The sequence below is a fragment of the Macrotis lagotis genome, chromosome 1, assembly GCF_037893015.1.
Source record: "Macrotis lagotis isolate mMagLag1 chromosome 1, bilby.v1.9.chrom.fasta, whole genome shotgun sequence".
Lineage (NCBI taxonomy): Eukaryota > Metazoa > Chordata > Mammalia > Peramelemorphia > Peramelidae > Macrotis > Macrotis lagotis.
The window spans coordinates 43532579-43549540 of NC_133658.1; the positions used below are offsets into that span (position 1 = coordinate 43532579).

The 16962-nt window shown below is 41.3% G+C and overlaps 1 protein-coding gene across 1 annotated transcript in view; it reads right to left on the reverse strand.

Annotated features, from left to right (window-relative positions):
- Positions 1–2693: 2693 nt before the first annotated feature.
- The window catches only part of LOC141496833 (ATP-dependent RNA helicase DDX19B-like), a 35953-nt gene continuing 21684 nt past the window's right edge, over positions 2694–16962 (reverse strand). Inside the window, exons 6-12 of the mRNA XM_074199421.1 lie at positions 16186–16288; positions 15588–15702; positions 12890–13067; positions 10913–11150; positions 9891–10053; positions 9035–9226; positions 2694–8055 (exon numbers count right to left, since the gene is read on the reverse strand). Of these exons, the coding sequence (XP_074055522.1) occupies positions 7994–8055; positions 9035–9226; positions 9891–10053; positions 10913–11150; positions 12890–13067; positions 15588–15702; positions 16186–16288 (1051 nt within the window). The 3' untranslated portion in view covers positions 2694–7993. The remainder of the gene's footprint in view (positions 8056–9034; positions 9227–9890; positions 10054–10912; positions 11151–12889; positions 13068–15587; positions 15703–16185; positions 16289–16962) is intronic.

The window sequence follows — 16962 nt, forward strand, 5'->3', positions numbered from 1 at the left end:
GGGAGGGGAGTGAAGAGACTGCTGAGCTCCGTCCTCTGCCCCTGGAACAAAAATCTGGGGTTCTGACCACATTCAGATCCTGATCGAAGTCTAGACCCCCCCCCAATAGAACAGCAGGGGGCCCCTCCACCTCAGCCCCGTAGCAGAGGGGGGCGCATATGGTCATTCATAGTCCAGGAGGGAGGACAGAGCCTCATACAGAGACCCTTGTGGGAGTGTCCCAAAAGCTCAGGAAGCACCCCAAAACCAGGCCCAGGCTGGGAAAATGAGCAAGCAGAGGAAAAAAAGAGGAACACCATTGAGAAATATTTCGTATATGAGCCCAAAAAGGATCAAAACACTCAGTCTGAAGATGAGGAAGCACAAGCTCCTGAATCTAAAGACTCCAAGAAAAACAGAAATTGGGCTCAGGTTATGACAGAGCTCAAAAAAGACTTTGAAAATCAAATGAGGAAGTTAGAAGAAAAACTGGGAAAAGAAATGAGAGAGATGCAGGAAAAACATGAAAATGAAGTCAGCAGCCTAGTCAAGGAAATTCAAAAAAATGCTGAAGAAAATAGCATGCTAAAATCCAGCTTAGGTCAAATGGATAAAACAGTTCAAAAAGTTATTGAGGAGAAGAATGCTTTAAAAAGCAGAACTGGCCAGATGGAAAAAGAGATAAGAAAGCTCTCTGAGGAAAACAAATCCTTCAGACAAAGAATAGAACTCAGGGAGAATATGAATTTACCAGAAATCAGGAATCAATACTTCAAAACCAAAAGAATGAAAAATTAGAAGAAAATATGAAGCATCTCATTGAAAAAACAACTGATATGGAAAACAGATTTAGGAAAGATAATTTAAAAATTATTGGAATACCTGAAAGTCATGATCAGGAAAAGAGCCTTGACATCATTTTCAAAGAATTACTACAGGAAAATTGCACTGATATCCTAGAAGCAGAGGGCAAAATACAAATGGAGAGAATCCACCGATCCCCCAGAGAAAGAGATACCAAAAAACCAACCCCTAGGAATATTATAGCCAAGTTCCAGAACTCCCAAGTCAAAGAGAAAATATTACAAGCAGTGAGAAGGACACAGTTCAAAAATCGTGGAGCTGCAGTCAGGATCACACAGGACTTAGCAGCAACTACATTAAAAGCTCGTACGGCTTGGAATAGAATATACCGAAAGGAAAAAGAGCTTGGAATGCAACTGAGAATCAACTACCCAGCAAAACTGAATGTCCTCTTCCAGGGAAAAAGATGGATTTTCAATGAACCAGGGGAATTCAAATGTTCCTGTTGGAATGGCCAGAGCTGAACAGAAGGTTTGATCTTCAAATACAGGACTTAGGTGAAGCATAGATTGGAGAAGGGGAAAAGACGAGGGACTTGATGATGATGAACTGCATATATTCCTGCATAGAAAAATGACACTGATAATACTCATATGAACCTGCTCAATTAACAGAGCAGGTAGAAGGAGCTTTTATAGTTGAAGCACAGGAGAAAGCTGAATTTGAAGATAAAATATGGTGTAAAAATGGAGTCAATAGAAAAAAGGGAAATGTAATGGGAGAAGAAAAAGGAGAGGGGGAATAGGCCAATATATTTCATATAATAAGATTTTCTTTATCACAATGAACTATTGCAATGTTATGGAAGGGGGGAAGGCAAGGGGGAATGAGGGAATCTTCACTCGCATCAGAGGTGGCTAGGAAACAGCATATATACTCAATGGGGTATAGGCATCTGGAGTAAGAAGGGGGGGGACAGGGGGAAGGGGGGAAATGTGAGTAATGGAGGAGAGGATGGACCATGGGGGGAGAATGGTCAGATATAACACATTTTCTCTTTTACTTCTTGCAAGAGGCTGGGATTGGAAGGACTGTCCGGGACCATAGGACCAGGTGGATGCTGGGCCTAAGGGGTGGTAAGGGAACTTGGGGCCTCTTGGCCCCAGGACCAGGGATCTGTCTGCTGCGCCACTCAGCAACCCTACAGCAGAGTCAGAGTAAAAGGAGAGAGAAAATTATAGTACATGGTAGTGGAGAAATATGAAAAGAGGAAGTTGCGATCAGCAATGGCAACAGTAGAAGTAACTTTTGTGATGGACTTATCATAAAGAACATGATCCATCCACGACAGAGTTGGTGTTAAAACAAAAACTGAAGTGCAGAGCAAATGGGGCTGGGTGGCCCGCCTGGGGCCACATAGCAGGGTGATCTTTGGGTGTCTGAGGCCAGATTGGGACCCAGGTGCTCCTGGTTCAAGGGCCAATGCTCTGTCCACCACCCAGCCACCCCTACTATTCTTGTGCTCCATCCATTGTGCCAACTGGCCATACCTACAATTATTACTATTTTTTTAATTTTAATTTTTTTTCTCTCCCCTTTATCACTTAAGCGAGTCTCTATTTTTGGGGGGAGGGGGTATTTTGTTTACTCTTAAAGAAGAATATTTTATTAATGTATAAAAAGTTATTTGTACAAAATGAGAATAAACATTAAATTAAAAAAATAAAAAAATTTTTTTAAAAATTTAAAAAATAGATTTAACAGTTCTGAACAGAATACTGACAGGACACCTTAGAGGACACAAAAGCCAGTCCCATTTCCCATTGGAAAGCACTATTAAGGTCTATCAAGGTGAAATCCTTTCCCCAACTGTCCTTCTTGGGCTAATAATACATGTAGCCTGGATTCCTCTGAATTTCTACCTGGGGGGTGGAAGGATGGGGACAAAAGAGTGAGAGATGCTCAAGAACAGACCATCAATTTACACCTCTTTATTTTTCCGTTTCATTAGGCCATACAGTTGGAATTGCCCCCAAGAGCCACCTCAGGTGATCTATTGACTCCATGCCCTTTTATCTATATCCCAAACCATATCACAGATGATAACATCCCTGAAAAGTCCACCTCAGCTCAGATCGTGGCAGCCAGGACCTTTTCCCTCCATCTTGATAGAAGAGTCACAGAACAATACCTTCCAAAATTCATTCCAGAAAATCCTATTGAACTCAAAACCAGTTCTCCATATCCTAAGACATGTGACCCAAAAGAACATTGCTTTGGTTCCACTCCAGGAGTTCCCATGGGCCTCAAACCATTTTAACAACCCAAACAACATGACAGAGTATAACTCACCCCACAATCCAAGAATCACCCCACATCATCCCTTGGCCAGGATGTTCCAAACCAAAGAAACAAATAACATTCCAAAAGGTCCATATCAAGAAATCCCATAGACCCCAAGAACCTCACTTCTCAAATTACTTAAGCCAAATGAACACCTTCCAACATGCACCACAAATAATCTTATACCAACTAATACTGCTTTCCTAGAGTCAGTATCTAGGGACATATGAAAACAGCTCCCATTATTATACCCAGGTAATCTCTTCTACTATTAATTCTCTAAACACAATGAAAATGGAGAGGTAAAACTACTACCTCATCAAAGACCCAACCCCTGGACACTGAATTCACTATTACCCCTTTTACTGACATGAAGAATTAGAAGGTAGCTGAAACCTCAAGGGTATCCCAAGCCTCATTATCATTCTCACAAAAGTAGAATCTGAGAGTGTATCTTTCAGTGTCCACCTTTAGGAGACCTTTTGGACATTAAGTCCTTTTATTTGTGGACCACATCACATCTTCTCCCATTCCAACATTAACCCCAGATCAGCCCATTCCAGGTCATACTTCTTCCTGACATTTATTTAATAAAAAAAACAGGATATTCTCAACACCAAGAGATGCCTTCTCCTGGTGAAGCCTTTACCAACATGGATAATGAAAATACAGCAGAGAACCATCCCCAAGATCATTCACAGGGGATCCTTTCACTTTTATCCTTTTTTTTTTTAAACTAAGACAGACATTGAATGACAGAGACAATGAACAGCAACTTCATCTCCAGGGGATCCTTCCACTCTTTGATCATCACATACAATGAAGAGGTAGCTCAGAACAACTCCCAACACCATTCCCAGGGGCCAACTTTAATTGTTGCCCCTTTGACCATCATAAACAATGAACAGATAGTGAAAATATTCCCTCAACATTATCCCTAGGGAATCCCATTAACTGTAATCCTTTTTTATAAACAATGAAAAAGTAGCTCAGAATATCCTTTGATCATGGGTCAAGAAGAGAGCTGAGGTCTTTACTTCAGTTTAGGAAATCATCTAAATTGGGGAGATACAGATAACAGCTCTTTTTGTTCCTTAGATTCCCCCATAATCAACAAGTTCCCTATCCCTTTGAGGACAATATTCCATGCTCCAAAAATCCAATCAGTGGGGTCATACTTTAAACAACAAATTAACCCAATTTAGCATAAGTGCCTTGGTAAGGTAATAATACCCTTATAGTGCTTTGCTCTCATTCTTTTAAATTTAGATTTCACTTAATTGTGGACTATTGGTCCAAATATAGGCCACATTTTTTACATCTGGCTTGAAAAAATCCTAAAAGGCCTATTATCAATACTTCCCCCCCCATGCCCATTACATGTATGTATTTTTTTTCCAGAGATACCAACTCCATTTCCTGCATGTGTGACCATAGCCATGTCAATTCCTCTCTACTCCTGAGCTTCTTCATCTGTAAAAGAATGTTATTTGAAGTGACCTGCAAGCAGTTGTCATGGTGCTGATGCTTTTGTTTTTTTGTGGATATTTTAGGGTTTTTGCAAGGCAATGGGGTTAAGTGGCTTGCCCAAAGCCACACAGCTAGGTAATTATTAAGTGTCTGAGGCCGGATTTGAAGTCAAGTATTCCTGACTCCGAGCCAGTGCTCCATCCACTGCACCACCTAGCCACCCTGATGCTATTATTAAAATTCACTTTAAGGATGTGCCCAACACTGTGACCACAACAGTAGTTGGTCTGTTCTCCATCCCCTCCCACTGGGTCATAAGCCACAATGCTTAGCAGCTGAATTTGCAAACAATAATATGTTGGAATAAATCCAGAAATTTGATTTGATATCATTTAATAATAATAATCAAGCACCTCCAAAAACATGAGGGATGAGACACAAACCAGAAGGCAGAATATTTAGCCAAGGGATGCACAGGTCAGGAGAAACACACAAAGATGGGAGAAAACACACATTTGAGAAAAAAAATGTCCTTGGTCTGGTTGTTTCATGATTGCAGATGTTGTCTTTTCAACCAGACCCTCAAACCCAGAATGCCAGCAAATATTCTTCTTGCATCCCACCCCACCCCGTCCCCCAAATAAAGTGAAGAACAATGGTAGGTTGGTAGGAGGTGATGAAAACACTCAATTATTACTGACTCATAATTTCACCATTAGAAAACTAGATCACGAATAATTTAGACAATTTCATAATTAGTTTAACAATTAACATAAGGAGAGGGGATCTACAAAGAAGCATTTCTTAACTGTGTAATCAATAAGTGTCCCTCAAGCTATCAACAAATTTTTTACCAATCAGTAGCATATCCCATTCCTTATTTCATTATAACTCCTACCACAGGTAGGCATTCTGCTAAAAGGGTACAAGATGCCCAAATAGAAACCAATTCTTCCAAATCAGTATTCTAGGCTAGGAGACAACACAGTCTCTTATCCCTGACAAAGTGTCCAGGAAATAACCTAAGGATTCATCAGGGATGCATACTGTCTTATGCAACAGGTTTTCCCAGAAGCAGAGCTGGTCTGTAACTCCTATTCACCACCTCAATCTTTAGCAAAGTTCTGGAGAAGGGAGAGCAAAGAGCTGACACTGGAGGGATACCCAAAGGAGGATGCATCCACCTCTGGAAGTCCCATCTTCCTGCAGTAATGACACTGTGTCTCTGAAGTGATGCTGCCATTCTGATGGAGTTTCTGGTGACGTCCACAAAGCCAGAGATGGGGTAGCAGGGGCTTCCCATTCTCATCTGACCTCGTCTAAATGCAGAGACCAGCTGCCTCCAGGGTTTCCTTGGGGACACTTTCTTGTTTCCTGCTCAATTCTGAAATCAGTGGGAGAAACTGAGATTTCCTAAGGAAGCAACCTTGATTCTCTCCCTTTTCACCTCCCAGATAATATTTAAATCGAGATGGACTAGAATTCTTTTGCTTCCCTATTCTCTGTAAAACAGCAAATAATCCCCAGCTCAAACTATCCATGGAGAGAAGTCGTTTATCATGAGCTTGCCTAGAGTGCAGAAGGGGCCTAAGGAAGAAGGAAACCAAGGGAAGCAGAAATTCAAAAAAGGGTCAGGAAGGGCAACTAAACAGGCTTAAAACTACTAAGACTCTATAGTCCCCATCAAGGGGTCACAATCTACCCACAATGTTAAAAGAGGCCACAGGTGATGTCAGAGGCAAATTCCAGAGGGCTATAGCTTCAGAACTTTCCCCATTTTCCCTCCTGCCCCTGCTCTCAAACAACACACTTGGAGCTGAAAGCAAGAAGCTGACACAGAGGAAGAAACCCAGAGGAGGATTCATTGGGCTCCTACGATTACAGGTCCTATGTATTACATTGGGTGCACAAAGAGGCTTGAGAATTGGTAGATTCCATTACCCATACCACCATACTTCCCATTAACACCCATCTGAGCCAACACAGATTACAGAGAACAGACTTTGGACATTCTAACAGCCCATGTTCCATGTGGCAAAAGAAACCAAAGTCAAGAAGGAGGTGGTGACTTGAGCAGACCAACTGGAGGCTGAAGTTAGGTTATCTCCCTTGAAGGGTAGCTGTTTGGCTGTGGAATGTGGGATCTATAAAGGCTCTGAAATGATCATTTCTTTTCCAAGGCCCAAAAGAAGAATTCATAGCAGCTGAGCTGTCCTATCCTGGGTTAAGGAGCAGGCATTCAGCAATCTCAAAAATCTTGTTTCTCATTGTCCCCAACTTTCCACATCTTCACTACACCCTCATCTGGGTGCTGTCTTCCATCTAGTCACCAAGAAGCCAAGAATGGTGTGAGAACCTTCAGAATCACATGATAATTGACCTATGGCCACCCTATAGCCAGGAGACAGAGAGGGAAGTGGAGGTCCCTGTGGGGAGGGTGGACACTAGAGTCTCTTGCTGGTCCAGACACTTCTATAGCTACATACAGTAGAAATCATTCTTCAATACAAATATTAGGGACCCGAAGAGATGTCCCACATCTGACATGATTTTCATTGTGAAAACTGAGCCACCTTGCCAAGACAATGAAGGCAATGGAACTCTCAAAACAGCTGGGGTCAAGATGGTCTCCTCTCTCTGAGTCACAGAGGTAGAGACCTGCTGCCTTCAATACTTCCATTGGAGAATCCCAAGTCTAAGATCACCTGTCCCTAGCTCCAGTTACCAATTCCTCAGAAATTTGAGGACCACAGAGTGTAAATGATCTGGCAGTTGAATAGAGTCACTAGGATTCCATGATCAAACTAATATTGAACTGATACTGGTAAATCTTAGATGCCAACCCCTAATCTAAGGTTTAGCCACTGTACAGATTTTGTAGGTCCTTTTCATCACCCAAACAATTTCTTCATGTTGGTGGCAGAGAGAAGAGTTGCACCATCCTAGCTGGGGAACTCTCCTCAGTTCTTTTTGGCTTTGAAGCTGTCTTAACAGGCTCCCCTTGGCTCTGCCTCTTCTATCCACTGTCACCTCAGCTCTGTTCCTTTGGCAGTTTGATGTATAGTTGGCACTCAGAGATGTTCTTGTCTCGTTCTGGGATTGAGAGTAGAACCAGATGCTATCACAGTGGATACTAGAAGCCAATTATTCATAGATGTGATAGTTCCTTAAATAGAGTCTTGAGGTGGGAACACATTGGCTTTTTTGAATGTGTATGTTTAAAATATTTTTTTTTAAAAGTCCAAATGTAATTTGAAATGAGGTAGGTAATTTCTCTATTCCCGCCTTAGTCTTTTTTGGTGACTGGTTGAGAGTTGTGTCAATTTGAAAAACAAACAGTCCAAATGGAGCTGGAAATGCACATCCAGGGGTATAGGTGAACTTTAGCCAATGCTTTTCAGTTGGCTATTTTCTCAATTTCATCCAAATCGTCAGTGTCCAATCTGTCTATCTTCTTGTCTGCAAAGAAATTAAACCAGAGTGATTCAAAATAGGGCCTCCTGGAGTTGCGATCAGCAATGGCAACAGTGGAAAAATATGGAAGTAACTTTTGTGATGGATTTATCATAAAGAATGTGATCCACCTGCGACAGAGTCGGTGGTGTTGGAACACAGACTAAAGCACATTTATTATTATTATTATTATTATTTTGAGGGGGGTGCAGGGCAAATGGGGCTGGGTGGCCTGCCTGGGGCCACACAGCAGGGTGATTGTTGGGTGTCTGAGGCCGGATTTGGACCTGGGTGCTCCTGGCTCAAGGGCCAGTGCTCTGTCCACCACCCAGCTGCCCCTACTATTAGTTCTATTTTATTTTATGTCTTTTTTTTCCCTTTTTTTTGGTTTTTGCAGGGCAGTGGGGTTAGGGTGGCTTGCATGTCACACAGCTGGGTGATTGTTAGATGTATGGGACCGGATTTGGGCACGGGTACTCCTGGCTCCAGGGCTGGTGCTCCATCCACTGCGCCACCTGGCCATATCTACAATTATTACTATTATTTTTTAATTTTTTTTCCCTCTCCCCTTTATCGTTCAAGAGTCTATATTTTTGGGGGGAGGGGGTATTTTGTTTACTCTTAAGCACATTTTATTAATGTATAAAAAACATTTGCACAAAATGAGAATAATAAATAAATTTTTAAAAAAATCAAAATAGGGCCTCCTTGGAGAGTCTGTTTCAGCTCCTATTGCAACATGAGAACAACCTCTGCTCTACCTAAGAGAGCCAACTAACTAACAAACATAGAATGCTCCTTCATGTAATTTGGCCCCAGGACACAAGAGCGGCCCCTGCTCTTTTCTCCCATTTCTATTTCTCTCACAACAAGGAGGGAGAGGAGAGAGATGGCAGGTGAGAGACCCAGGCCTTTGCCCAAGGGCCCTGGGCTTCCCCACTTAACCCCAATGGGTCACAAAGGGCAGATGCTCTGGGACACTCACTGAAATGTTCTTGAATTCTGTTGAGAATGTTCATGCTGTGCTTGCTGTCCACCATGTTCACAGCCAGGCCTCGCTTGCCAAAGCGCCCAGTGCGCCCAATGCGATGGAGGTATGTCTCATTGTCTGGATTCCCATCTTTGTCCACTGGCAGGTCAAAGTTGATAACCACAGACACCTGTTCAACATCGATCCCTACAGTGCAGGAAGATGGAAGGGAGACAGGGAAAACAGACAAAAGAGTGCTGACACCCACAGTCTAATCCATGACATCTTAGCACCATAACACCAACAGCTGGTATCCCCAAAACAAGATGCAGGCCCTAAGGGTGGAAATCAGAACCCTCTAAATGGGTCTGACCAAAAAGGATCAGATTCCTTCAAAGGGAGTCTACTTTAAAGGACTTCAAAGATTTCTCCCAAATCCACTGTCTAGATAAGAGGGAGTTCCATCTTAAATTGCTTCATGCCATCAATCTCTCACAGCCAATACTGGAGCTATTTAAGTAAATATGTAGCAAATATGAGACCCTTAGGAAAAGCCAGAGTCAGAACCTACAGCTTAGACTCAGGAGATGAGAATATACCTAGAGAATCATCGAGCTGCTAAGCCCAGACAAACCCCCATAGAGACCAGCTGAAGGCTCATAAGTCATGTCTATAGCCTGGGGGGGAGATGACCACATGCTCATCATTGCTGAGGAGGGCAATTCAATCCCCAGCAGACCCTTTCTGAAAAGGCAGAGGGGGCTGCTGATTGAGGCTCTGAGAAAACCCAAACTGCCCTTTCTGGAAAGGGGATCCCAGGCTCCCTCCTGCTCTAAGCTCCAGACCCCAGAGTCTGGCAGGATCTTCTCACCTCGAGCACACACATTGGTAGTCACCAACACCTTCTCCTTGCCCTCTCTGAAGCGTTCGATCACCGCAGCTCTCTGCTCCACCATCATTTCACCGCTAAGGAGTGCTACCTGGTGGCCTTCTTTGGATAGTTCAGCTGCCAGCCAACCAGCTGTTTTGCGGGTCTGGAGTGAAAAGAATTTGATAAAATGAAGATCCTAATATAGGTGTGCCTAACCCAAAGCCCCTTGGGGTTCATTGATGCAGCCCACATAGCATTTGCTGTCCTCATTGGTGCTATGCACTGGAATGTAGAATGTTTTTGGGGGGTTCGTGTGCAGTTGGACATACCTGTATTAGAAGGTGGTTTCAATCTTTAGGTTAAATGGAGCTTTCATTCTTTAATTAAACAACTAAGAGTTAAATTTCTAGAATCTTTCAAGATTTCAGAAAAATTTTTTTTCACTGGGGTAGTTATGACTTTTTCCCCAAACATACATTGAAAAATCTAGAAAAGGGGAGCAGCTAGGTGACACAGTGAAGAGAGCACCAGTCAGAATCAGGAGGACCTGAGTTCAAATCCAGTCTCAGACACTTAATTACCTAGCTTTATGACCTTGGGCAAGCCACTTAATGACACAGCCTTGCCAAAAAAAAAACTAGAAAAGTCCTCCAGTACATTGAGTGGTTCTTCTTTAGTGGATTGATAGGAAACCCAAACAAGAGCTGTGTAGCCTGAACAGGTATGGCTAGCTTGTGATATAGTGGTGAATGGGACTACCACATCAATGAGATAATGACTTCATCAAAGTAAGAGACTTTATAATATTAATCCTTGAAGTGCTATTTATAATGAAGACCATTCAAGAACCATTTTTTCTGTTTCTGTCCAAAATACATCTCCTGGGGGAAACGTAATGGTTCATAAAACTTTCGTTTCTTCCTATCATTATTAGCAACACTTGTTGAGTAACTAGAAATTCTGTAAGGGAACCAGAAATATTTTCCTATTTTGTGTGATGCTCTGCACTGAGCACTACTCACATGACAGAAGATCATCGCTTGAGCAATGGTGATGGCCCCATAGAGATTACAAAGGGCCTGGAACTTTTCATCTCGATTATTACACAAAACGTAATACTGTTTAATGGTATCTAAAGTTTCCTCTTCTCGCTTCAGTTTGATGATGTTTGGATCTGGGACAACTTTCTGAGCAAACTTCCACACGGAATCTTCAAAGGTAGCAGAGAAAAGCAGCATCTGACAATCCTTAGGGAGCATCCTAAGAGACAAGTCCACACACACACTGATCAGAATTCTGAACTAGAAAGTTACAGAATGCATTGCCTTCACAGGTCAATGAATAGCCCTGAGGAAGGACACACTATCTTCTAGCAAGACACACAGTATCTCTTATCTCTCAGACTGTATCTGGAAGCATGGGATGGATGGGATTGGAGGCAATAAAAGTATAAACAAAGAATGTCACCTTCTAGGTGCCTAGTTTTAATTTTCTGGCTGTAGGCCAAAAGGAAATTTTTTAAGCCACATTCAAGTCTCAGACATAGAAAACACTGACCTAGGAAGTCAAGAGAATCTGAATCCCAATCCCAGATTGAACAATAAGTATCTAGTATGTGAGCTTGGACAATTCATTTAATTTCTGTCTGGGTTTCCTTATCTCTAAAAGGTGTAATAATAATTTAGTCTACTTTGGCATGAGAAGGTTGTGAAGATCAAATGAATTAACAAGACCTTAGGCCCATCAAACATAAAAAAGATAATAAAAGATGGAAATCTTCAATGATGGAAAGCTTATAACAGACACATCAATACATTGTTAGTATGTTGGAAATTGTTGCAATCATTTTGGAAAACAATGTAGTTACTCCATAGTTCATTCATATCCTTTGACCCAGGGTTGCTAGGTATATTTCCCAGAGACCATATAAAAATAAAAACTGGAAATAAAATTGGATATCTATTTAATAAATTGTATATGAATATAATGTAATATTACTACATGTAAGACATGATGACATGCCAAGAATTCAAAGAAATGTGTGAATACTTGTATGAAATCAAGGAGAATAAGCAAAACCAGACCAAAAAAATCTATAATTACAATATTATATATGAAAACTACAACAAAAATAAATCATCAAATGCAAATGATACACAGACACATGATAAAAAATAGGCATGAATAAGAGTTGACAGAAATAATGCAGTGTGGAACAAACCCACAATTTGCCCCTTCATGGCCAGCTCCCAGAAGGTTGAAGGTCATGCCAGTTGGCTGAGCAGCTCTGTAGCAGACCCAGTACCCAGGATCATAGAGGGGCCTTCAAAGTGATAGAAAACAGCCTTTTCTTTTCCTTTATCCTTGAAGAAAAGAACCTAGAGCCTTCACTATCCACAATCATCCACCAGCCAGTGGCCTGATGTTATACACAAAGTGATGGCAAACTGCTTTCAAGGAAAACACAGGTCGCCCCATACCCCTTCTTTAGGGAGTGGTCAAGCTGTTGCCAGCAGGACTCTGGCTTCCCCTGTCCTAAATCTTGATCTTGGGAGGATTCTCCTCCTCTGTGGTCCAGGCACCTGAACAGTCAGTTGGGAGGGGAAGGGCAAGGGAATAAATTATTAAATAAATGAAATGCTAATATTCAAACAGAAACTCTGTGGACCAGACAGAATACATGAACATTTGCACTTATAATGAATCCTTCTATTCTGGTGGCAATCTTAAAGCCCCCCTCTCCCCCATTAAAGATTAAGATAGGGTGAAGCTTCTCATTCTGTCACTATGTCTTCAACAGATTTCACTACTAAAATATTACCAAGGAATACAATTTGCAATCTATAATGTCACTCAGAGAACTACTCTCACATCCCTCAGTAAGAAACCATCTTCTCAGTTCAACAAATTCTTCAGCTTCTAAGTCAAAGTAAGTTTTCAAATAGAGCTAGCTTCCTCTAGGAAGATTTCCCTTCCCGACCCTCAACAGTGCCTCATACCTCTGGATGCGGATACTTTGATCCTGGTGGCCTTGGGTGGCTATCATCACGTCAGCTTCATCCAGAACAAATACCTTGATTTTTTTAGGATCGATGAATTTCAGCTTGGAGCACCAATCCAGGACTGTGCCAGGGGTACCGATAACAATCTGCTCACTGATCTTCTGGCCTCTTTCTACTATAGAAGCAAAGACAAGTTTTCCATAGGATTATTTTTGGTCTTCAAATAGTTTCTCAGTTTCTCACATGTCTTTTCCCCTTGAATCCCATAGAATAATCATATGACCCCAAAAATCTTCCCATAATGCCAAAAAGAAAAAAGCTAGATTTTCACAGTGGCATTTAAATCTATAGATTGAAACATAAGAGGCAAGATTATCCTGTGACACTTTATCCTTGGGCAGAATCCTCTTTGCTCATCCTCCCTTTTACCACCACCATCCTTAGCTGAGGTCCAAAACACTTCACATCTGGATAACTGCATAGAGATGCAGCCTCCAACCCACTTGGCACACTGTTTCCAGACTCATCTTTTCACATCACCTGTCTGATGGTCAATTAAACAAGGAAAAAGCTTTAATAGGTGTTCAGTCATTCTGAAAAGCAATTTGGAATTATGCTGTTTGAAAGTGGGGAAAAAGTGACTAAAATGGTTCAGAGCTCTACTGCTAGGCAGATGCTCCAAGGAGTTCAAACCAGAAAGGTTACATATGCACCAAGATTTTCAGAAACTCTTGTCATAGTCAAGAACTGAAGAGAGAGGCAGCTAAGTGGAACAATGGACAAAGCACCGGCCCCAGAGTCAGGACGACCTTAACTCAAATCCGGCCTTAGACACTTAATAATTGTTTAGCTGTGTGACCTTGGGCAAGTCTTGCAAAAAAAAAAAAAAAAAAAAGAACTGAAGAGAATGTCCTTCTTGGATCACTCTGACTTTCCCTCAGGCCCTGGGTCCTCCTCTGCCTGAACTATCAGCTATCAGGCCAGTTCCCACCAGGCCAAGTCAGGTCAGCTCCCATGGATGAGGAGTTTTCCAGGGAGCCTCAAGCTTCATTCTGTCACCAACTCTGTTCCAAAACCAGGGTCCCAAGCCAAGCACCTTCATTCCCACCCAAGTCTCCCCAAGTTTTTTTTCCCATTTGGGTGCTATCTTCCCCCATTACAACAGGATTTCTGTCTGTGAGGGCAGGGTCTTTACTTTGCTAGTATTTATGTTTCCAAGGTTCAGCATGGGGTATGGCACCTACAAGAAATAAAGACAACTGGAAAAGAACTCAGAGAAGCAGAAGAAAGCAGCTAAAGAAAACAATATATAAAATGATCATCTAAATGGAAAGAACAAATAATCAATTTATAGATATGGAATATTGCATCTACTATTACATACAATTGATATGTTGATTGGTGACACATTCCTTGCCCTTAGGGAACTTATATTCTAATAGGGGAGATAAGAGGAATAACAGAAAGTAGTTTTGGGAGACAGAGTATGAGTAGCTGAGGGATCAAGAAAAGTTTTGTGAAAAGGACCCTAAAGCTAAGCCTTGAAAGAAACTAATTGTTCCAGAAAAGTGGAGAAGAGGAAGGAGACAAAGCAAGGGATGGAGGGTGGTGTTTGAGGTTCTGCCAAGAAGGCAGCATGGGAGTTGATGTACAGAATCCAAGAGAGTGAGGGATACAAAGAAAAGGAAGGGAGAAAGGGGCCAAATTCTAAAAAAAACTTTAAATGCCAAAAATAGGACTGTCCAGTTGATTTTAGTGAGGAAAAGGGAAGTTTACTGAACAGGGGGAGGGGTAACTCAATCAGATTATGTTTTATGATATCTTCAGAATAAGGAACTTCAGGTAAGGAAATGCAGGTGGACACCTTTTCTGCAAAGCTTAAATGACTTGTCCAAGGTCATGCAATCAGTATGAAGTCTTCTTGGTTTTGAGATTGCTCTCTCTCCACTATGTCATGTGCATAAAGATAAAAATATTGAAAAGCAAAAAAAATTTTTTTTTAAATGAAAGAAAGAAAAATCTGCCAACAACTACCTACTATCTACTATATCAACTCTAGGCCTACTCTACCTAATTAGATTAGTCTCTTTATTTACAAAATGCTTGAGCCTTCCTGCCTCTGTGGCCCTGTCAATGTCATTTCTTTGGCCTAGTTTGCCCTGCCCAGACAAATCCTACCCAGTCTTCCAGGATTGGCTCTGGTTCTACCTTTCTCAATGATTATTTCCTGACAGTTCAACCCAGATTCTTTCTAAAGAAGACCACTGTAGTCTGTGCTTTGTGGGCCAATGAGCCAAGGAATCATTTTGTACAGCTGTTAAAGTAGGGAGAGGTAAACAACATTTTTGTTTAAGGTTCCCCAACATTTTTTCAATGATCCTTGCCATACCCATCTCTAGACATAGAACATCCTAATGCACCTGCCCAAAAGGAATAAAAACCAGCAATCTTCTTGGTCTGGCTTGAACTACGTCAGTTCCTACTCCCCACTTGTGGGCAACATCTTGAAGGTTTCAGAAGTCCCTCCTGGAGAATTTCTTACTGTTGGATCTCTTTCACCCAAGTACAAGCTGACAACATCTTTTCAAGGCTGACATTTGTGGGTCTTAAATGTTCTTTGAATTTCACCAGCACTTGTGTCCAATACTCTTCAATCCCCCCTACTATCTCTACAGCCTTTAAAAAGGATACTTACACTTGTTGCCTCGAACAGCATAAGCCAGTTTAAGTTCTGGATAAAATTTGCCCATCTGTTCAATCACCTTTCCCGTCTGAAGAGCCAGCTCGTAAGTCGGGGAGAGGCACAAACACTGTAAAACAAAGAGTCCAGAAGATGCCCTAATGGATACTTCAGCTTAAAGGAAACCTCCTTCTTTTTATGACAAGCCACTTTGAAACCCTTGTGTTCAGGAGCTCATAGGAACAGAGGGATTCTTCCTTTTCCATATGCCACAAAGGGCCAGGGACAGAATCTCTCGATTACAAGTCACCTCACCAACTTCTTTTTTGATTGGTCCCCAGTTAAGTTGGCAATCTCAGGGTTACAGTGTATGTCCTGCATAGGGTGGCTTATCACTGCTATTCTGATAGCTCTTTTTAGATAGAAAGGCAGGAGGATAGAACTTTTCAAATATATTCAAAGCTCAGGGGCAAAAAATTGCTCCAATCTGATTGAACAAAGAAGAGCTTGAGATTCCAGTGGGAAGGTTCCCCCTCCCTCAGAGGACTCAATGGTTTTCCATGCACCAAAGGACATTGGGTCTTCCACAGTGCTTTAGTCAGGGAATACTTACCTGGGGGTACTTGTTCAGTGGCTCCACTTGGCTGAGCATAGCCAAGACAAAGGCAGCTGTTTTTCCAGTACCAGACTGAGATTGGGCAATCAGGTTCTGTGGGCTGTACCAGGACAGAATAAGAATCTCAAAATTCATTTTTTATCTTAAAATGCCTACCAGCCTAAGTTCAAAGACTGGTATGAAGAGGAATTTGAACACCAACTCTATAGCAAAACTACTTTTCTCTCTCTTTTTAGTTTTTTTCTTATAAACTTGGACAAATAAATAGAAAAAATAAGAAATAAAATCTTACATAAACCCCCTTAATATTTAACAAAGTTGAAAGAAAAGAATTAAAAGGCAACAAACAAAAATACCCAGACTCTTTGCTCCTTTCCATGTCTGTATGAAGTTGTTACTTTTCTTTTTCTTTTAAGTACAAAGTCTATATTTCTCTCTACAATTCTGGGTCTGCTGATATACTTTGCATTATTTCATGTCTATCTAGGGCTTCAATATTCTATTCCATCAATTAACCTTAATTTATTCAATCATTTTCCATGTTTTCCAGTTGTTTTTTAATTAATTTGTGCACAATTAAGTCTTTTTTCTTTTCTTTTTTCTAATGATAAAGTTCCTAGTAATAGAAGTACAATCACCTTTGGACTTTTTACTATATATATTGCAAGATTATTTTCCAAAATCTTTTTATGCTTTTATAGTCACATCAATAATGTATTAAAGGGTCCATTTCTCCATAAGACCTGAGTTTTTAACAATTTTATTTCTATTTAG